The sequence below is a fragment of the Hyperolius riggenbachi genome, chromosome 2 (assembly GCF_040937935.1).
Source record: "Hyperolius riggenbachi isolate aHypRig1 chromosome 2, aHypRig1.pri, whole genome shotgun sequence".
NCBI classification, from domain to species: Eukaryota; Metazoa; Chordata; class Amphibia; order Anura; family Hyperoliidae; genus Hyperolius; species Hyperolius riggenbachi.
The window spans coordinates 403,127,655-403,150,821 of NC_090647.1; the positions used below are offsets into that span (position 1 = coordinate 403,127,655).

A 23,167-nucleotide genomic window follows, 5' to 3' on the forward strand; every position below is an offset into this window, starting at 1 on the left:
TTCTGCCATGCCGTAAAGAATTTTTTTTAGCCTGCCTCCCACCCAAGTATAGTCATTATTATGACTTTGGTTTAGAGGGGTTGTCTGAGGGTTTGGGAATGAAGAGGAACCCTTTTGTTTTGTCTTGTCTGTTTTGACATTTTTTTGCCAGAATCAGTTTTCTGACTCCTCCTAGGGGCCCGAAATCTCCTTTTGGAAGATTTATTTTTCTTACCTGCTGGAAAAACTTTTTTCCTTTCCCCTGCTCTTTCGAGTACAGACTCTAAAGCAGAGCCAAACAGCTATTTTCCTTCAAACGGTAGGGCACAAAGTCTTTGTTTTGTGACCCTGTCCCCATCCCAATTTTTTAGCCACAAGAATCTTCTGACAGAGTTAATTAACGCTAGACTGTGGGCAGAAATTCTGAATGCTTCGCTAGTTGCGTCTGCAAGAAATTTTGCAGCAAGTTTCAATGTCGCAACTGACTGAGAAATATTCTCAGGTGGAGAACTACTCTTCAAAAGAGATTGCAATTCCTGCAACCAAATGATCAGGCACCGAGCAGTACAGGTCGCTGCTAAGTTAGGTGCACATGAGGCGGAAACCGCTTCCCATGATTCCTTAAGAAGAGCTTCCATTTTCCTGTCAGAAAGCACCTGTGTCTTCAAATGGGATGGGTGCGTCTTTAGATAATTTTGAAATGGCAAGGTCTAATATTGGACATTTTGTCCATTTAGACTGTTCCTCTTCGTTGAATGGATAGCATCTCTTAAACGCTCTGTTAATTACCAGCTTTTTGCATTGTTTTGTGAACCGGAAACCCTAATCCTTTAGACACTAAATGTTCTGAGTACATCTCATCTTCTACTGTAGAGGGTTTCAGAAAATCATACTGAATATTAAGAGCAGAATAAATGAACTCCAATAATTCATCTGACTATTCAGGGAGTAATTTAAATTTACCCCTAGAGGAGCACCTAGGTGTCTCGTCTTCCTGGCCAGAAGACCCCCCAGCTGTCTCTGCTTCCTCCCGAAGTGGACCCCAAAACCCTTGGCTGTTGAAATGGTCTAGGTAAGTCAGCATCCTCATCTTGCTGAGATACCCTACACTCTGATAGTAAAGCAGTGGAAACATTTTCATTTAGAAACTTTTCAGATAATTGATCCTGAAATTCCGTAAGCATACTATTAAACATGTCTCCCGTTCATGCTTCACCACAGACAAAATGCAAGCATTACATAAGGGTTTTGGATAGGAAACAGCAAGTTTTTTTTACGACAGATCCCACAGGCCCTGGATTCATATTCATCCATGGAGGAAGCAGGTCTTGGGTTCTGAAAAAGAACAGAACCACCATAAGTGAGCTGCCAACAAACTTGCTATCCCCAGCCAGTATAAAAGTACTTACTTGGCTTGTACTGGCTTGTGCGGCTGGCCCCACGGCCTGAGAGGAGGAACGCTCCATGGTGACAGAGGGAGCGGCAGATCCTTCCAGCAGCCTTAGTCAGAGACTGTTGTGGTTGCTACTGACTCTCACTGGTGTCTATTTGAATAGACGCCGCACAGCGCGGCATCCCACATGCTGCCTGGGTCGCCCCCGCTGGCGGAAGAGCCGGGATTTGATGCCTTCTGCCGGAAGCCGCGTCATGGGACGTCCGCCCACCCTGGAATGCACGCGTACGTGCGCCACAACAGGCGGAGGAACTTCCGCATCCACTAAGTGGAGCGGAGTTCCGTTCTTAGGGTAGCACTGTGCCCGACCATGGAGGTCGCCTGGGATCTCCTCTTAAGAGGAATGCTACTAGGCAGCAACGGCACTCCCCCAGACTCACCCTCTGGCCTCGGCAGCAGGGCCGGCCCGCTCATGAGGCGGGGTGAAACTTTTGCCTCAGGCGGCAAATTTCTAGGGGCGGCATCCGCCCGTCGGAGGGTGCGAGGAGCCGGCCGCCCAGCTGGAGGGGTAGCGGGCAGGACGGGGGTATTGGGCCTAGCGGCGGGGAGGGGGGTCGGACCCCCCCTCCCTCGCCTGGGTCCCCCGTCCTCCGCTCCCCTCCAGCCTTAAATCCATCAGAAGCGCAACTCTCGTAAGAGGCAGTGGGCGGGGAAGACTCACCTCTTCCTCGCTCGATCCAGCGTGCGCTCCACTGACGTCACTTCCTGCAACGCCGCCCACTGTATTGTAAATGGACGGCGCTGCAGGAAGGGACGTCAGTGGAGCGCATGCTAGATCGAGCGAGGAAGAGGTGAGTCTTCCCCGCCCACTGCCTCTTACGAGAGTTGCGCTTCTGATGGATTTAAGGCTGGAGGGGAGCGGAGGACGGGGGACCCAGGCGAGGGAGGGGGGGGTCCGACCCCCCTCCCCGCCGCTAGGCCCAATACCCCCGCCCTGCCCGCTACCCCTCCAGCTCGGCGGCGGCGGCCCCCCCCTCCCCCACGGGGGGGCGGCGGCAGCAATAATTTTTTCAAAATTTGCCTCAGGCGGCAAAAAGTCTAGGGCCGGCCCTGCTCGGCAGCACAGGAAACTCTGTCTGTCCTCCCCGGGGACAGGAAGAACACTGAAGGTGGTGGCTATTTAAACTTTGTCTGTTCTTCCTGTCCCAGGGATGGGCAGTCCAGTCTCCTGGTGGACCTGTCGTGGAGTCAAGTGGAAACTCCCCATTGAAACTATTATTTTAGTTTTTGCAATAGAAATTTGTAGACCCCCCAGTCCACGGTTACTCCAAGCAAAAGATAACAGCATAAAAAAGCGAGCAAGATTGTTCAGTCCTCCCAAGTCCTCCCTCCCAAGGAATCTTTCGAATTAGCTGGTATACTAGGACCATCACTCAGGTGAGCTCTCCTGTCTGACACGGACGAATTTGGAGAACTCGGTTCTAAGTCTGCACAAAATTTTCAGCCTCTGATGGTGACACAAACGATGTGGCCTTCCCATCCTCATTATAAACATATAGGGTTGCAGGATAATTCAGAAAGAAACTAATCTTACGTTTGACCAGGGCCTGGCAGACAGGATTGAAAGCTATTAACCTCCGCAGAGTAATCTGCAAAGAGTAAAAGTTTGCGGCTTTGCATGGCCAGCAGCTTGCGGGCCCGATAAGCCCTAGGCAGAGTAGCCTTTTCAGAATAGTCCAGAAATCTCACAATCACCGGGTGTAGGGCCTTCCTATCCGATCTCAGCGGCCCAATACGATGAGCTCTTTCTACCTTCAAAACAATATTAAGGCCCAGGAATGTCTGCGGAGCATAGTACCGGAAGGTCCACTGGCTTAAATAACTCAGGGAGACCAATGATCTGCAGATTATTTCAGCGGGATCGATTTTCCAAGTCATCAATTCGATCCATAGTGGGGTAATCTAGGGCCTCAGGCATGATGAGCAGGTAAAGTTTGGCAGCTCCGTGGAATGGGGAAGACAGCAAGGGGGAAATCACAGACTGAGCCCACAGTCTGTGGCCATCCCTTACAACGCCGGAACCGGAAGTCCAATTTTTATTACAACAGGAGATATTGGCAGCACCTCTAAATACAGGCTGCACCTTTTCCCTGTAATTTGTATTAATTTATGACAAAAATGGATCAAAATTACGATCAGATGGTAAGATTCTGTGAATTGGTTATGGCGAGGGAGCTGGGGCAGATCGACGGCCCACAGTTTTGCACTGTTTTGAACACTGCAACGCTGCAGTTCAATAGATTTCATGGTGAAATTTATTGGAACTCTGTGTGCGGCATATGGGGGGAATTAATCCCTCGCTGATTAGATTCAGATCAGAGAGGAATTGATCTGCACATTGAGCAGAAATCTATGCGTATAAGGCAGCCTTTAGTCAGATGCCTACTTTATTATCCATCATCACAGCTTAAGTACTTAGTTGTGCGAGGATAATGATAAATGACAATGATTATCTATGGAGATAATGTGGTCCCACAACATCTATACTAAAAGCATGTAATAAACAGTCAAGTTGTCTAATGCTTGCTTGGCCTATTTTGTAGATGGCAAAAGATGTGTGCACTTGGTGCTTGTCTGATGTCTACCAAAGATTGGAAGCTTTTGACCACCTATTTTTATTATAAATTCTATCTAGGTCTCACTCTCTCCATCAATTAACATATTGCAGATCCTTCATCCCTGAACTAAAATGGGAATGACCCCCAAAAACTTTTTGGGGTCAATGTAAAGATGAGAGGTTCCTTGCGTACTTAATCTCATCTCAAATTTTGAGGAGTAAGTGTGCCATGATCAGCCTACCTAAGCTCTTAACTGCGGATTAAATTTGTAGCTTGCTAGTAAACTAAATCAATGTATTGTAAGCAACAGCAATGCAGCCACAAATTTTCACGCTACAAAGTTATCTTAGGGCCCCCTACAGAGCAAACTCCCCACCCCACACACATAGTAGCAAGTCATCTCTTCTAGTGTCCCCACCCCTGCACGTAGCGGCCAGTCATCTCTTTTAGTACCTCCCTCCCCTGCAAATAGTGGGCAGTCATCTATTTAGTTATCCCTCACATATGTAGTTACAAGGTGCCTAACAATCGGGGGTGCAAGGGATGCAGCTGCAGTAGGGCCTGGAGCCCCTCCTGGTGCTCACCCTGGGACCATTTTTTGGAGCAGGAGGGGGCACAGCACATGAGGAGGGAACAGTGGCCACACAGAGTGGGAGGGAGGAGTGCCCACTCCCCCTCCCCCCACCTCAGGCTCCCCTTCAGTGCTTCCTCCTCCAGTATTGACGCAGTATCAAGTGGGCATGAAATACAGACATACTTCATGCGTTCCATGCGGCGGTGGTTCTACTCTGTAAGTGCCTAAGACTACTTCTTGTTTATCAGGAAGTAGCGTCAGGTGCTTACAGAGAAGAACCTCCACCACATTGAAAGCAGAAGAGGGGGAGCTTAAGGTGAGGGAGAGGGGAGTGGACCCCCCTCCCCGCCGCTCTGTTTTGCCATTGTTCTCTCAAAATGCGCTGTGTCCTCTACTGCCCACCAAAATACCCATTGTTCCCCCCTCATGCGTTGTGCCGCTCCTGGGACACTGACACCTAACTGGCTATCTATACTAGGGTCACCTATACCTAGCTATACTGAGGGCACCTACAGGGGTTGGACAAAATAATTGAAACGCCTAACATTTTGGCATCATAATCTTTGAACATGTTTTAACCACTTGAGGACCACAGTCTTTCTACCCCTTAAGGACCAGAGCCTTTTTCTCCATTCAGACCACTGCAGCTTTCACGGTTTATTGCTCAGTCATACAACCTACCACCTAAATGAATTTTACCTCCTTTTCTTGTCACGAATACAGCTTTCTTTTGGTGCTATTTGATTGCTGCTGCGAGTTTTACTTTTTATTATATTCATCAAAAAAGACATGAATTTTGTCAAAAAAATGACTTTTTTAACTTTCTGTGGTGACATTTTTCAAATAAAGTAAAATTTCCTATACATTTGAGCACGAAAGTTACTCTGCTACATGTCTTTGATAAAAAAAAAAACATTCAGTGTATATTTATTGGATTGGGTAAAAGTTATAGCGTTTACAAACTATGGTGCCAAAAGTGAATTTTCCCTTTTTGAAGCATCACTGACTTTTCTGAGCACCTGTCATGTTTCATGAGGTGCTAAAATTCCAGGATAGTATAAATACCCCCCAAATTACCCTATTTTGGAAAGAAGACATCCCAGAGTATTCACTGAGAGGCATGGTGAGTTCATATGAGATTTTATTTTTTGTCACAAGTTAGCGGAAAATGACACTTTGTGACAAAATAAAAAAAATGGAAAAAAGTTTCCATTTCTTCTAACTTGCGACAAAAAAAAATGAAATCTGCCACGGACTCACTATGCTCCTCTCTGAATACCTTGAAGGGTCTACTTTCCAAAATGGGGTCATTTGTGGGGTGTGTTTACTGTCCTGGCATTTTGGGGGGTGCTAAATTGTAAGCACTACTGTAAAGCCTAAAGGTGCTCATTGGACTTTGGCCTCCTTAGCGCAGTTAGGCTGCAAAAAATTGCCACACATGTGGTATTGCCGTACTCAGGAGAAGTAGTATAATGTGTTTTGGGGTGTATTTTTACACATACCCATGCTGGGTGGGATAAATATCTCTGTAAATGACAATTTTTTGATTATTTTTACACACAATTGTCCATTTACAGAGATATTTCTCCCACTCAGCATGGGTATGTGTAAAAATACACCCCAAAACACATTATACTACTTCTCCTGAGTACGGCGATACCACATGTGTGACACTTTTTTGCAGCCTAGGTGCGCTAAGGGGCCCAACGTCCTATTCACAGGTCATTTTGAGGCATTTGTTTTCTAGACTACTCCTCGCGGTTTAGGGCCCCTAAAATGCCAGGGCAGTATAGGAACCCCACAAGTGACCCCATTTTAGAAAGAAGACACCCCAAGGTATTCCGTTAGGTGTATAGTGAGTTCATAGAAGATTTTATTTTTTGTCACAAGTAAGCAGAAATTGATTTTAATTGTTTTTTTTTCACAAAGTGTCATTTTCCGCTAACTTGTGACAAAAAATAAAATCTTCTATGAACTCACCATACTCCTAACAGAATACCTTTGGGTGTCTTCTTTCTAAAATGGGGTCATTTGTGGGGTTCCTATACTGCCCTGGCATTTTAGGGGCCCTAAACCGTGAGGAGTAGTCTTGAAACCAAATGTCGCAAAATGACCTGTGAAATCCTAAAGGTACTCATTGGACTTTGGGCCCCTTAGCGCACTTAGGGTGCAAAAAAGTGCCACACATGTGGTACCGCTGTACTCAGGAGAAGTAGTATAATGTGTTTTGTGGTGTATTTTTACACATACCCATGCTGGGCGGGAGAAATATCTCTGTAAATGACAATGTTTTGATTTTTTTTACACACAATTATCCATTTACAGAGAGATTTCTCCCGCCCAGCATGGGTATGTGTAAAAATACACCCCAAAACACATCATACTACTTCTGAGTACGGCGATATGACATGTGTGGAACTTTTTTGCAGCCTAGGTGCGCTAAGGGGCCCAACATCCTATTCACAGGTCATTTTGAGAAAACACCCCAAGGTATTCCGTTAGGTGTATGGTGAGTTCATATAAGATTTTATTTTTTGTCACAAGTTAGTGAAAAATGACACTTTGTGAAAAAACTATAAAAATCAATTTCCGCTAACTTTTGACAAAAAATAAAATCTTCTATGAACTCGTCATACATCTAACAGAATACCTTGGGGTGTCTTTTTTCTAAAAAGGGGTCACTTGTGGGGTTCCTATACTGCCCTGGCATTTTACGGGCCCAAAACTGTGAGTAGTCTGGAAACCAAATGTCTCAAAATGACTGTTCAGGGGTATAAGCATCTGCAAATTTTGATGACAGGTGGTCTATGAGGGGGCGAATTTTGTGGAACCGGTCATAAGCAGGGTGGCCTTTTAGATGACAGGTTGTATTGGGCCTGATCTGATGGATAGGAGTGCTAGGGGGGTGACAGGAGGTGAGTGAGGGTGTCTCAGGGGGTAGTTAGAGGGAAAAATAGATGAAATCAATGAACTGGGGAGGTGATCGGAAGGGGGTCTGAGGGGGATCTGAGGGTTTGGCCGAGTGATCAGGAGCCCACACGGGGCAAATTAGGGCCTGATCTTATGGGTAGGTGTGCTAGGGGGTGACAGGTGGTGACAGGAGGTGATTGATGGGTGTCTCAAGGTGTGTTTAGTGGGAGGAGTAGATGCAAGCAATGCACTGGCAAGGTGATCAGGGCTGGGGTCTGAGGGTGTGGGCGGGTGATTGGGTGCCCTAGGGGCACATAGGGGTCTAATCTGATGGGTAGCAGTGACGGCGGGTTTGCGGGCGATCTAATGGTGTGGGTGGGTGATCAGATTGCCCGCAAGGGGCAGGTTAGGGGCTGATTGATGGGTGGCAGTGACAGGGGGTGATTGATGGGTGATTGATAGGTGATTGACGGGTGATTGACAGGTGATTGACGGGTGATCAGGGGGGATAGTACACAGGGGGGGGGGGGTCTGGGAAGAATCTGAGGGGTGCAGGGCGATCAGGAGTCCCCAGGGGGCAGTTTAGGGAATTTAAAAAAAAATTGCGTTGACAGATAGTGACAGGGAGTGATTGATGGGTTATTAGGGGGGTGATTGGGTGCAAACAGTGGTCTGGGGGGTAGGCAGGGTGGGGGGTCCGAGGGGTGCTGTGGGTGATCAGGGGGCGGGGGGGCAGATCAGTGTGTTTAGGTGCAGACTAGGGTGGCTGCAGCCTGCTCTGGTGGTCCCTCGGACACTGGGACCTCCAGAGCAGGAGGTAGCCTGTATAATACACTTTGTATACATTACAAAGTGTATTATACACTTTGTAGCGGCGATCGCGGGGTTAACTACCCGCCGGTGCTTCCGAACGGCCGGCGGGTTGTCGTCGCGGGTGGGCGGAGCCAGTTGCCGGGGGAAGCGCGCGTCATCAATGACGCGATCGCTCCCCCGGCATGCCGAAAGGACGCAACGAGCTTGGGCGTATTGCGGTCCTTTCGGCGTCCACTTTGCCGCCGCCCATCGGCTGTGGGCGGTCGGCAAGTGGTTAAGCTATCAAAACTTGATATATGTTAATTTTTTTTTTCTTTATTATTTTTGTTATTTGATATGTTTAATTAAAATAATTGTTTTTTACAGATATTTAAACCAAAGTTGGTTATCATTTAGAAAAATTGCAGATCTCTCAGACTTTCAAAGAGGCCAAATTGTTGGTGCTCGTATGGCAGGCGCTACTGTAACAGAAATTGCCCGAATGCTTGGCATTTCAAGAGGTACTTTCTCAAAAGTAATGACTGCCTTTCAAAGAAAAGGAAAAATGTCCTCAGCAAAACACAGTTGTGGCAGAAAGTCGAAGTTGTCTGAGAGAGACTGTCGGACTCTAAATTGAACTGTTGGAAAAGCTCACAAGACCACGGGTCCTAAAATCGCTGCAGAGCTGAATGAACACCTACACAACCCGGTTTCCACAAAAACTGTTTGTTGGGAACTGCACATATCTGGATTCCAGGGAAGAACTGCAATTCGGAAACCTCTGCTCTCAAAGACAAATGTTTCAAAGCGTTTAGAGTGGTGTAGAAACCACCAGAATTGGTCCCTCGAGCAGTGGAAAAATGTGATTTTCTTTGACGAACCATCGTTTACCTTATTTCCGACCTCCGGCCAAGTGTACTTTTGGAGACAGCCGAAAGAAGCATTTCATCCAGACTGCCGTCTCCCAACCGTAAAACATGTCGGGGGTTCTGTAATGATGTGGGGTGCTATTTCTTAGAAATCCACCGGGCCAATGATTTCCCTTCATGGAAGAATTAACAGCTGAGACCATTTAGGAATTTTGGGCGACTAAGTTCATCCTTTGGTTCAAGAACTGTTTCCGGAGGGGAATGCCATCTTTCAAGATGATAATGCCCCAATCCATACAGCTAGAATTGTTAAAGAATGGCGCGAGGAACATTCCAATGAAGTTGAGCATCTCATCTGGGCACCACAATCCCCAGACCTCAACATTATTGAGCATTTATGGTCGGTATTAGAGATTAAAGTAAGAAGTCTATTTCCGCTGTCATCATCTCTAAAAGAACTGGAGGGTGTTTTAACTGAATAATGGGCTAAAATTCCTTTGGAAACAATTCACAATTTGTATGAATCAATACCTTGGAGAATTGAGGCTGTAATTGCCACAAAAGGTGGACCTACACCATATTAAAATATATTTTGTTTATTTTCAAGGCGTTTCCAATATTTTGTGCAACCCCTGTATGTCTGGCTATACTGGGGGCACCTATACCTGTCTATACTTGAAGCACCTATACCTAGCTATACTGAGGGCACCTATATCTGGCTATACTGAGGGCACCTATATCTGGCTATACTGGGGGCATCTGTACCTGTCTATAATGGGAGCACCTATACCTAGCTATACTGGGGGCACCTATACCTGTCCATACTGGGAGCACCTATACCTGTCTATACTGGGGGCACCTTAACCTGGCTATACTTGGGTCACCTGTGCCTGACTATACTAGGGGCACCTATACCTGGCTATACTAGGAGCACTTATACCTGGCTTTACTGGGGGCACCTATACTCGGGGAGAGGGAGCTAGGGGGAGACCCATTCAAAGTTTTGCAGAGGGGGCCCAGTGATTTCTAGTTACGCCCCTGGTAGTTACCAGTCATCTCTTAACACTACAAGCCTCCCCCCTCACCCACACATAGTAACCACTTCCGGCAAAATGGACATTTATGAACGTCCTATATGTTCGCCTTTAGTGTAAATAGGATGTTTATTTAAATATCCATTCTGCCAAAATGCAAGTGCCCGCACGTGCGCCTTCGTATTTTTACCCTTCCAGCACCCATCGCATGAAGAGGTTAATGAGTGATAGCAAAGATAAATTGAACTTTCCTGGTGTATCTTATTCTTATTTTTAATGTGCAGTAGGCACAGCAGCCATGTCCGTATGACATAAAATCAGGTTCACTCATAAATAATTGGCTTTTGAGATTTTTAGCACTCTCCTGTTATCAGGATTGTTTGCTCAGGCAGAAAGTGATTTGGCTTTTATTTACTTTCCAAGAAAGCTGCTGCTGCTGCTACTGCATTTGACTACATTTCTACTGCTTCATTTGCACACATAGGGCTTGATTAACTAAACCGTGATAATTAATATCACAGTCGTGCTAGCGTTTTGCGCACATTATAATGCACGTAACGTTTTTTGCGTGTGAAAATTTGCGATTGCGCGCGTAAACCGATATGCACATTATAACGCGCGCAAAATGCTAGCGTGACCGTGATATCAGTTATCACGCTTTAGTGAATCAAGCCCATAGAACAGGTTCTAAACTCTTGCAATAAATAAAACAAGAGAACCCAGTTAACTTTGGAGGGAGCTTGGTACTGCATGTACCCATGTTTATCTCATCATGTCACATTTCAATTAAAGTATACTTGAAAGGATACATAAGGCAATTTAAAAAGGAAGTTTGTGTTCCTCGCTGTTTCTATGCTCTCAGGCAGTCTACTGGGGTCCCCGCCACAGCAGCAGCCGCCAGATCGCCGTCCTCTGTGCATGCGCAAATGTGGGGCCGTGCTGCTTGTGGTCTGTGCAGAACGCTCCTGGCCGTGGGAGTGCGACCGCAAGGGGTTCATCTTCAGAGGCTGCCAACCCAGTCAGGTTGAAGGCTTCTACAGAGAGGAAACTGCCTTAGAGGAAAAACTGCACCAAAGAACACATAGACTTCCAGAGGCTGGAGGATAGAGGAGGTATCCTTTAACTACTTCAACTGACAGGTGTTTTCACCTTCAGGACGTAAGAAATTTTCCCCTGTCAGCGCTCCTCCCATTCATTCGTCAATAACTTTATCACTACTCATCACACGTAAATGATCTATATCTTGTTTTTTTTCACCACAAATTAAACTGTCCCTATGGATATTTGTTTGCATGGTAACTGGGACGGGAGCTTTGGAAGGAGTTAACCTTCCTGGCGGTTAATTTTTTTTTTCAAATAGTGAAAAAAAAAGTTTTTTTTAATTTTTTTTTGTTTCATGTAAAGCTACCAGAGTGGTAGCTACATGAAACACCACTAGAGGGCGCATGTGGCCCTCTAGTCCGATCGCCGCCGACAACAATAGCAAACAGGGGAACGCGTATATAACGCGTTCCCCTGTTTGGCTTCTCCTGTCGCCATGGCGACGATCGGCATGACGTCATGGACGTCAGCTGACGTCCTGACGTCAGGTGCACTCGATCCAGCCCATAGCGCTGCCCGGAACTCATTGGTCCGGGCAGCGCAGGGCTCTGGCGGGGGGGGGGCCCTCTTCTGCCGCTGCGTGCGGGCGATCGCCGCAGAGCGGCGGCGATCAAGCTGTGCGCGCAGCTAGCAAAGTGCTAGCTGCGCGCACAGCACTTTACATTGTGAAAATCGCCCCACCAGGGGCTGAGATATCTCCCTGTGCGGCATAGCCCGAGCTCGGCTCGGGCTTACCGCCAGGGAGGTTAATCATATTTCTTTTAATGAAAAAAAATCTCTGTTGTGTAATTCAACTTTTCTGCACTAGATGGTACTAAAAAAACTCCCTGGTTTATCAGGAAGTGTTTTGTGTTTTTTTTTATGTAGTTCACTCACGTACTTTACTATGAATGGACATGGCCCCTGATCAGGGTCATGTCCATTCATTACAGTCACTTCAATTTGTTCCAGGAAGCTTTGCTTCCCTTCCCAATCGTCAAAACGGAAAACTGCCGCGGCATGCAGGGCTGTGGCCCCGTGCTCACTGCCGCTTGCAAACTGGACAAGAACACTCATCCAGATAGGCTTAAGTGGTTAAAGAGGAAATGTGGTAAAAAATAACCTGATGAATAAAATTGCTTATTTTTTTTACAATATTACTTTATAAATTATTTAGTCAGTGTTTGCCCTTTGTAAATTTGCATCCTGAAATTTATCACAGATGGTAACATCTTTAGTCCTGCCAGATGATCTTGGAATGTTTGTTTACCAAGAGCTCTATGCACAGAAGGAGATACTGCTTGCTTGGCAGTTGGAAAAAGCAATACAATAAGTTTCACAGACAGTGACAGAAGTTTATTGGATTTACAGAAAGTGCACAATAACTGATTAAATAAAATTAGGCAGGTGCATAAATGTGTACACTGTTGTCATTTTATTGATTCCAAAACCTTTAGAACTAATTATTGGAACTCAAATAAGCTTGGTAAGCTCAGTGACCCCTGACCTACACACACAGGTGAATCCAATTATGAGAAAGAGTATTTAAGGGGGTTAATTGTAAGTTTCCCTCCTCTTTTAATTTTCTCTGAAAAGTAGCAACATGGGGGTCTCAAAACAACTCTCAAATGACCTGAAGACAAAGATTGTTCACCATCATGGTTTAGGGGAAGGATACAGAAAACTGTCTCAGAGATTTCAGCTGTCTGTTTCCACAGTTAGGAACATATTGATGAAATTGAAGACCACAGGCTCAGTTAAAGTTAAGGCTCAAAGTGGCAGACCAAGAAAAATCTCAGATAAACAGAAGTGACGAATGGTAAGAACAGTCAGAGTCGACCCACAGACCAGCACATAAGACCTACAACATAATCTTGCTGCAGATAGTCACTGTGCATGGTTCAACCATTCGACACACTTTACACAAGAAAATGCTGTATGCAAGATTGATGCAGAGGAAGCCTTTTCTCCGTCCACAGCACAAACAGAGCCGCTTGAGGTATGCTAAAGCACATTTGGACAAGCCAGCTTCATTTTGGAATAAGGTGCTGTTGATTGATCAACTAAAATCAAGTTATTTGGGCATAACAAGGGGCGTTATGCATGGAGGAAAAAGAACACAGCATTCCAAGAAAAACACCTGCTACCTACAGTAAAATATGGTGGTGGTTTCATCATGCTGTGGGGCTGTGTGGCCAGAGCAGGGACTGGGAATCTTGTCAAAGTTGAGGGACGCATGGATTCCACTCAGTATCAGCAGATTCTGGAGACCAATGTCCAGGAATCAGTGACAAAGCTGAAGCTGCACCGGGGCTGGATCTTTCAACAAGACAACGACCCTAAACACTGCTCAAAATCTACTAAGGCATTCATGCAGAGGAACAAGTACAACGTTCTGAAATGGCTATCTCGGTCCCCAGACGGGAATATAATTGAAAATCTGTGGTGTGAGTTAAAGAGAGCCGTCCATGCTTGGAAGCCATCCTGAATGAATTAGAGATGTTTTGTAAAGAGGAATAGTCCAAAATACCTTCAACCAGAATCCAACCTCTCATTGGAACCTACAGGAAGCGTTTAGAGGCTGTAATTTCTGCAAAAGGAGGATCTACTAAATATTGATTTCATTTCTTTTTTGTGGTGCTCAAATGTATGCATCTGTCTAATTTTGTTTAAACAATCATTGCACACTTTCTGTAAATCCAATAAACTTCATTTCACTTCTCAAATATCACTGTGTGGATCTCTTATATGATATATTTAACTGACATTTTTTATCATAACAACCAACAATTTATACAGGAAAATCATGACGATTAACAAGGTTGCCCAAACTTTTGCATCCGACTGTACTAGTGCTGACCAAAGAAAGGAGTCTTGCCTTTCATGAAGTGCTATTAACCCCCTTGGCGGTATGAAAAATACCGCCAGGGGGCAGCGCAGCAGTTTTTTTTTAATTTTTTTTTTTTAAAATCATGTAGCGAGCCGAGGGCTCGCTACATGATAGCCGCTGCTCAGCGGCATCCCCCCAGCCCCGCCGATCGCCTCCGGCGATAGGCGATCAGGAAATCCCGTTCAAAGAACGGGATTTCCTGGAGGGCTTCCCCCGTCGCCATGGCGACGGGGCGGAATGACGTCACCGACGTCAGCGACGTCGGGACGTCATTGGGAGACCCGATCCACCCCTCGGCGCTGCCTGGCACTGATTGGCCAGGCAGCGCTCGGGGTCTGGGGGGGGGGGGGGCGCGCGCCGCACCGGATAGCGGCGATCGGGGTGCTGGCGCAGCTAGCAAAGTGCTAGCTGCGTCCAGCAAAAAAAAAAATTAAGTAAATCGGCCCAGCAGGGCCTGAGCGGCACCCTCCGGCGGCTTACCCCGTGTCACACACGGGGTTACCGCTAAGGAGGTTAATTGCACTGTTTGATTAGCCTGATCAAATATGGCTTTATTTGGGGGACTTAGCCCTCCAGCTACACTATCTTGCCAAAAGTGTTGGTACACCTGCCCTTATACACATTTTTTTATCCATGGAGTTGACCCACCCTTTGCAACCATTAAGTTTTTCTAGGAAGGCTTTCCACAAGGTTTAGTATGTTTATGAAATTTTGACATTTTTAACTCAGCATTTGTGAGGTCAGGCTTGAGGTTAAGGCCCTGCGCAGGCCAGTCATGTTCTACGCTAGAATTCACTGAGCTCCTGGGAGTGACCCATTGTTTCACAAATGTGTGCAAGTTCATGCCTTGGTAATTGATTTTATATACCGTACCTGGGGCCATAAAAGTAATTAGAATAACTAAATTCAATGACTTGGAGGGGTATTGCAATACTTTTAGCAATACAGTTTATGTGTGCATTATATCATTATATTGCCAAATTAAAAAAAAACAGCATTATTTCAAATTCCAGAACATCTCATCTGCAATTCACTGTAGTGAATGTGCATCTGGAGCTCAAGTGAAAGGAGGGATAAACAGAAACAGATAAATCAAGACAAAGATGGAAAGGCATGGCTGCTCTGCTGCTATCAGTCTAGCCCCGTATAGTATAAATTGAATTTGTTTTAAACACTTTGAACTGCTGCTGAATGTCTATTCAGACTGGCTAACCTAAAGAACTTCAGTTCTGAATATGAAAGACTACCACAACGGAACAGCGCAATCAAACTGCCAACTAAAAACTAGGAACATCCTATCAGGCGTCATAGTCGCCAAGCTGCAGGACCAAAAGGGTCGTTACTCATGCACAGATCAGAAAGGGCTTTGGGAACAACACCAGAGGTTAAAACCAATAGTTTCTCATAGGTAGAGCAGTCACATAAGAATCAAGGTCCAGACAGACCAATCTAGATTGTCTATAGGAAAGCTTAAGGGTGCCCATACATTATTTGATTTTGCAAGCCAATCCACTTTTTGTAAGAACAACCTAAAGCCAAAGGAATGTGGAGGCTGACATAATTATTTACCTTCAAACAATGCTGATTGCCTGGCAGTCCTGCTGATCCTTTTAGCCATAGACCCTGAAAAAGAGCGAGTGCTCTGACTGAAGTCTCACTGGATTAGCCATATGCTTGTTTCAGGTGTTTGATTCAGACACTACTGCATTGAAAGAGATCAGAGGGACAGCAAGGCAACTGGCACTGTTTAAAAGGAAATAAATATGGCAGCCATATACCTTTAACTTCAGGTTCCCTTTCATGCAACACACATGCATCTGTGAAAGATTGGTGTTTTACAAAAAAAAAAGAATATAAACAGGAGACTAGGAACCTTCCTCAAGAGCTCAGTATGCTGGTCAAGTATAAACTCCAAAGGGTGATTAACGCAGCATAAAAGATCATTGGTGCTCCCCTACTACCGCTAGATCTCCTCCATATCACTAGAATGAGGACAAGAGCCTCCAGGATTTTGTGTGATCCCTCCCACCCAGGCAGTTGCTACTTGGATCTCCTCCCATTGGGCCATTGTTACAGAACCATCCCCTCAAAACCACCAGGCGCAGGAGCTCCTTCTCCCCTCAAACAGTCCTCCTGCTGAACTCGTGTTTTTCCTGGCAGATCTGGCCTCCTGAGGCACTTTAGCCTTCTGGTCAACACTTAGCCACACACTCTGAACTTTAATATCACCTCCTGTGCTGCCCTTTCCCTCCCTCCGGCTGTCCTTGAGTTCCCTATACTTGTCCCCTACACTCTTATTTATGTATCTATGCTTGTCAGAATCAGAATCAGAATCCGAATCAGAATCTTTATTATCGCCAAGCACGACTGGGTCGTGCCCGGAATTGGGCTTGGCACGTACAGGGTACTGATAAAGGATATAGATACAGATACAGGACAAATCAAGCAGTTAGAAAGGAACACAACATTTGCAGAGAGACAATGTAGCATAAGTTACAACCCAAATGTATCAATGTAATCCCTCTTGGTATGTCAATGCTATGTTTGTAATATTTTTTTTACTGCCATGGCCATGTAAAGCACAAATAATTCCGGATACGCCAATTGGCGTACTTGGCGAAATAAAGGTGATTCTATTCTACATTGTCCTCAGAAAATTAGGCCCATGTTTTTAAACATCAGAAACCATTGAGTATACAAATGTGTGGTAATCAAGTAGCAAAACTTTACACACCATAACAGATATTTACTCAGGAAACACTTTCAAATACTGTAGTTCTAACTTCAAACATCAATGAACTGTGGTTACCTCTTCTATCTGTAACTAAGTCATACAATTTTTTTTTTTTGAACTTACCAGCAGCCATAAGAACATCTTCTACTATAGCGACAACAGTAAAACTGCCATTCTCTGTCCAGCACTGAGTCGAAGTACTGACTCTGAAATCCAGCGACTAACCCATTATTGGAACACGTCTGATACCTATAATAAAAATAATGAGACTATAATATATGCATGGTTGATGTATGTGAATTAATCATTTATCATAAACCATCAACAGGAGATAATTAAAGAGCACTGTTATGTTTTTAGTATACCCAACATATTCATTAATTTTATATTGTCATGCATATTGGCTGTAAAACACAATTTCACCTTTCTCATAACACTGATATTGTAAGTAAGCTGTTAACTGCTTCACTACCGTGGTACAAGCATCTCCGATTATCAGACTATGGGCCTGATTCAATTTACTTTTTTTTTCCAAAGATTTCTCCCAGGAGATAATTTTTCATCTTATGTTAAAAATATCTTTTGCACTCTGCAAAAGTACCAAAAACTGGTGAAAAAGTACTGTGAAAATTATTCTGAATATTTTCTAGCTTGCTGGAGGCTTAAAAGACATTTTATTTTTTATAATGGCACTATACAAAAATCCCTCTTCTAATGTAAATGACTCAGATTTTTTGTCTGAAAGGTTTGAAGTCTCGAACGGAGGCAGGCAAGGACGTCCCCTCTCCCCATTAAACTCTAGCCAAAACAATAATATCCACCCTAACATCTGAGATGTTATGGTTCAGGATAAATCATACCCTATCATACCTTTTAAACCTCTTTGTGGACAATGTTATATTAACTTTATCTGACCCACTTAATTCACTACTGCATGTATGGCAAGCTTTGGTCACATTCTCTCAGGTCTCATACTACAAAGCAAACAAAAGCAAATCTTTATTAATAACCTTCTTAGCGGTATGGACGAGCTCAGCTCGTCCATTACCGCCGGAGGGTGCCGCTCAGGCCCTGCTGGGATGATTTTTATCAAATAAAAAGCAGCACACGCAGCCGGCACTTTGCCAGCCGCGTGTGCTACCTGATCGCCGCCGCGAGCAGCGGCGAAAGAGGGTCCCCCCAGCCGCCCGAGCCCTGCGCAGCCGGACCAATCAGTTCCGGCCAGCGCTAAGGGCTGGATCGGAGGCGGCTGACGTCAGGACGTCGGCTGACGTCCATGACGTCACTCCCCTCGTCGCTATGGCGACGAGGTAAGCGAAACAAGGAAGGCCGCTCATTGCGGAGGCGATCAGAATGCCGCGACCGGAGCGCCCTCTAGCTTTCATGCAGCCAACTTTCAGTTAGCTGCATGAAATAGTTTTTTTTTTATTTAAAAAAAACCCTCCCGCAGCCGCCCTGGCGATCTTTATAGAACGCCAGGGTGGTTTAATGGGTATCAACATAAGGCCACAACTGAAGTCAACAAGTTTAGCTAAATTCCACTTCCCGTGGGTGAAAGAACAAATCCCATATATAGGGATTAGAATTACTCCCCACCATAAACACCAATACAAAGCCAACTTTCTGCCACTAATATCCAAAATCCAAATGGATCCTTTCTTGCCTAAGGAAATTCAAGTTTTCATTATTAGAAAAAAATTGCAGCATACTAAATGTCGGTGTTACCTGAAATGTTATACTTAGTTCGCACAATCCCATTGTACCTCCCTAACCAATTTATAATGGAAATGCATAAGCTAATATCAAATTATCTGTGGAAAAGTGAGGCACAGACTTTATACACCCTTCAAACAAGGATGTTATGGCATTCGAAACCTCTTTCTATATCACCAGGCCTATATCTTAGATGTAAAACATCGGTGGTCGAACTATTATGATAAAACGTGGATCCAGTTAGAGTACTCAAAATTACCCCATACGAACACACAAAACTATTTGGCATCATACTTGCTGGGCTCTTCCCGTGTGACTACACAACATCCAACCATTGTCGCCACTTTAAAGGATTGAAGTAGATTTCTTCCAACTATGCAAACAGTGACCCCCGCCAACACTCCCCACATACCTTTATCTACAATCCCCTTAGTGACACCTGATTTTAACCATACAAAATGGGTAGCCTCGTGGGGTCCAATTCTTTAATGATCTGATAGAAGGGGACTCTCTCATACCCTTTAAGAAACTAGTTCATAAATTTCCAGGCATAGAAATCCAGGCATACCAATATTATCAGATGAAACATTGGTTCAAGCATAAATGAGGAAAATCCAAAGATTACTCTTTTATATCTCCCTACTCAAAAACACCTCCAACTCTCCAGGAGGAATCTCAATATGGTACCAATCTCTATCCCAGGTCCAGAAATCCCCTCTAGAAAAATATGGGAACTACTGGACACAGGAATTGCAATCTAATTGATCTCTGCAACAATTTATTAGTGCAGACACCTCACTGAATAAAAACATTCTAGATGCATTACCCATGCTGAAACAACATGCAAAATTTTTCAAAAATAATACCTACCCTGTAGAACACTAGCCCAATTTTCGGGCCAACATTCTCACCTGTGCTGGAGAGACTGGAACTCAACTGGTACACTCCTACATATTTTATGGGAGTGTCCAAACATTAAAGCTCTTTGGGAATAATACATTTCCCAAATAATATTGAGGGTCTTACAAATCGAGTTCTCATTACCCCCCTGAAGAGCTCTTTTACTAATTGACATCCAGCAAATCCCTCTAACACATCGGACACACACACACCCAATCCCAATCAATTAAAACTCGCAACCTAGAGAAACAAGTAACCCCTCTCCTTATCCATGCCAATTTATGCAATCCATTATAACCTAGAGATGGAGGAATGATTTACACCTTTATCGTTACCAACTACAGCTCCTCCACCCCACAAAATAGACTGGCAACAGATCCTAAACCATATGAGTTCAGTCCATCTTTTCCAGCAAGCATCAAGATAACTATAAAACCTCAGGAAGCCTACAACTCAAATTCAAATCCGAGCATACCATGACAATCCCCCTTAGTTTCTTCTTCCCTTACTACCCCCCATCCCACTGCTTAGACATGTTGCTATTTTATCTCCCTCTCTCAGAAGGAACATCCTCATTAGGATGATAGAGAGGTGAAAAGATGTTACCTTGTTAACTTGTTCCTGGTTAATTGTTGACTCCCTCTATGGAGCGAATTGTGCTCCTTATTGAATAGAGCGTGGGCACTTTAGACAACCAAAATTTACCATTTAAGAATCTCCTATCTTTGTCTCTGGTCATCTAGGTGATATATTGGGCTTCATTCACAAAGCAGTGCAAACTGTTAGCATGCTGGTGAAAAGCCCCTTATCACGCCTAAACTCAGTTTAGGCATGATAAGTTTAGGCGTGATAAGTTTAGGCATGATAACTATAGCACCAACTGGGTTAGCACCACAGTGCACAGCTGATCAAAAGTTTGGTGCGCGAAACGTCGCATAGAGTTTAATGGCGCTGCTTTGCGCACTGGACTTTGCGATCTAAACTTATCTAAACTTATCATGCCTAAACTTATCATGCCTAAACTTATCATGCCTAAACTGAGTTTAGGCATGATAAAATGGTTATCATGCCTAAAGTCTTTAACTGGGTTATCACCGCTTTGTGAATCGAGCCTATTGTATGCAGGCTCATGTATACGAATATATATTATAATTGCTTTCTATTTCTTAGACAGCCCTTGCTATGTTAAAGGGTTGCGTTGCACACTGCATGTATCTGATTTATACCAATAATTACTAGTTTATTTGAAAATCTCAATTAATATATTGATATTAAAAAAAAGATATTTTATATATGATGTGAAATTATCACCTAGAAGAAAAAGTAAATTGGATTGGGTCCTATATGTTGCGATTACAGCCCTTTATCTGACAGACATGTAAGGACAAAAAGGGCTTTTTTTTTTGTAACAAATTGTAGTTCCACATATTAAACTGAATAAAAAAGTGAACTTTTCAGAATAAAAACTATTTTTTTTATATTTTGACTTGACAAAAGTCACTTATAAACAACTACATGAAAATCTGTAATTTCTTTTCTATTGCTTATCTATTCAATCATAAAATGATGATTTTAATTGCATTGTTAAATTATTTTTTATTAATAGAATAAAATTAATACAAGATATGCTTTAAAGAAAACCTGAGAGGAAGAACACCTAGGATTTTTACTTACCTGGGACCTCCTCAAGCCCCCTGTAGTCCGTCTGGTCCCTCAGATTCATTTGGTCCCCTTTGTTGCTCCGCACTGAGGCCATGCGCAATCCAAGCCGTGCTCACCACCAAATTGTGCTCCTGTGCCCTGGAGCTTTCTGTGCAAATACAGTTACAGTCTTTGTGAGCTGTGCATGCACAGAACTCTCCTGGCAAAAAGCATGGCTGAAATCGTGCATGCGCTGTGACCCACAACTGTCAGGGCCCTTTTCCACCTGCAATCGCTAGCGTTCATGCTGAACGCTAGCGATTGCTGAATCGCAAAACCGGCGATTCCCCCGACGTTTGCGGCCGCCATTTTGCTATGCTATGCACAGCATAGCAAAATCGCGGCAATTATCGCTCCGCCGCGCGTTCGCGTTCCCGACAAAAGCGAATCGCGGTAGTGGAAATGACCTACCGCGATTCCTATGTTAAAAAGCAAACCGTAGCGATTGTAAAATCGCTAGCGGTTTGCGGTTTTGCGATTCAGCCAGCGCAAACGCGCTGGTGGAAAAGGGCCCTCAGGGCCCTTTTCCACTAGAGCGATTGTGATTGCTGAATCGCAAAATCGCAAATCGCTAGTGATTTTTACATCGCTAGAGTTGTTACTTTATCATAGAAATCATGAGAAGTATTTTCCACTACAGTGATTCGATTTGGAAATCGCTAATCGCAAATCGCAATCGCTTGCTGGAGCGATTTTTACAATGATAATGCAATGCAAATGAAAATCACAAATCGCAATCGCATAACAGAATTAATGAAAAATCGCAATCGCAATCGCTGGCGTTTGTGATTTGTGATTGCGATTGCTAGTGGAAAAGGGCCCTAAGGGCCGGTTCTAGCTACAATGGGGCCCCGGGGCAAAAGTAACTTGAGCCCCCCCCCCCTCCCCTAGCACCACCCGGAAGAAAATTAACCATCCAGGGGCAGGGCCCACAAACTGGCTGCTAGGCCCTATTTAGCTGCCCCCCAACCACAGTCACAATATTATTGGTGTCCATCATATGTCCTCATTGCGTTGTTGGGAGTCCTCATTATTCCCTTCCTCCTTTACCTTACAGATGCAGAGTGTACACACAGCGCAGTGTTACATAATGCAGGACAAAGGAGGCCACTTTGGACTTCTTTTCCATATCGTTCCCTCTCTTCCCTGTTCTCTGCAGCTATTCACCAGAGCTGGAGAGGATGGGGTAGATACTTTCGGGGGCCCCTACAGGCTCTGGGGCCCTAGGGCAATTGCCCCTTTGCCTCTATGGTAGCGCCGGCCCTGGCAACTGTGCCAGTTGGGGAATTTATCGGGCCAGACTGTGGAAGAACGGAGTGGACTGGACAGAATGCAAGGACCAGACAAATTACAGGGGGCTGGAGAGAGCCCCAGGCAACTCTCTCAGGTTTAAAAGTGATAAAAACTTTAAAATTGCTAGGGAAGCAGTGATGGATTTACCTCCGGAAAGCAGACATGAACAACTGTATGAATCAAACAATTACATTTATTAAGAGTACACCAAGAAAGAAGCTGTTCTCAACTGTGTATTCTATTTTTCATGCTAAGTAGAAACTGCTTTGTAGCAGTGGGCCTGATGCACTACTGGTACTGACAGCAGGGAGTGGCGTACGTTACCCTACTAGGACAAAGCACATTACCAGAGTTACTCCGGCGTTACCATAGTAATTGCGTATTATCCTTGTAACACATGGTGCCCTGTGTTAGTACCAGTAAAATTGCTGTGGGCTGCCTGCACACTGTCATTTTACCACAGTTCAGTGCATCAGGCCTAGTGTCTGCTTTTTCATTATACATGTGATCATTGTCAGTAATCCTAGTGATCACATGATATGGCAAGTGACAAAGGACTGCTGTCTATGGAAATCAAAGACAAAGTAATGGTAGATTCCAAAGCTTTGATTCTCATGGAGGGAATGCGCTACTAAATTTGGTCATTTCAAATAGACCAGATAATAAATCAAATGTGCAGGTTCAAGA

The 23,167-nt window shown here is 44.6% G+C and overlaps 1 protein-coding gene across 1 annotated transcript in view; it reads right to left on the reverse strand.

Annotated features, from left to right (window-relative positions):
- Positions 1 to 23,167, reverse strand: part of DPT (dermatopontin) — a 147,454-nt gene that overhangs the window by 13,356 nt on the left and 110,931 nt on the right. The window contains exon 2 of the mRNA XM_068265596.1: positions 16,997 to 17,122. Within this exon, the coding sequence (XP_068121697.1) occupies positions 16,997 to 17,122 (126 nt within the window). The remainder of the gene's footprint in view (positions 1 to 16,996; positions 17,123 to 23,167) is intronic.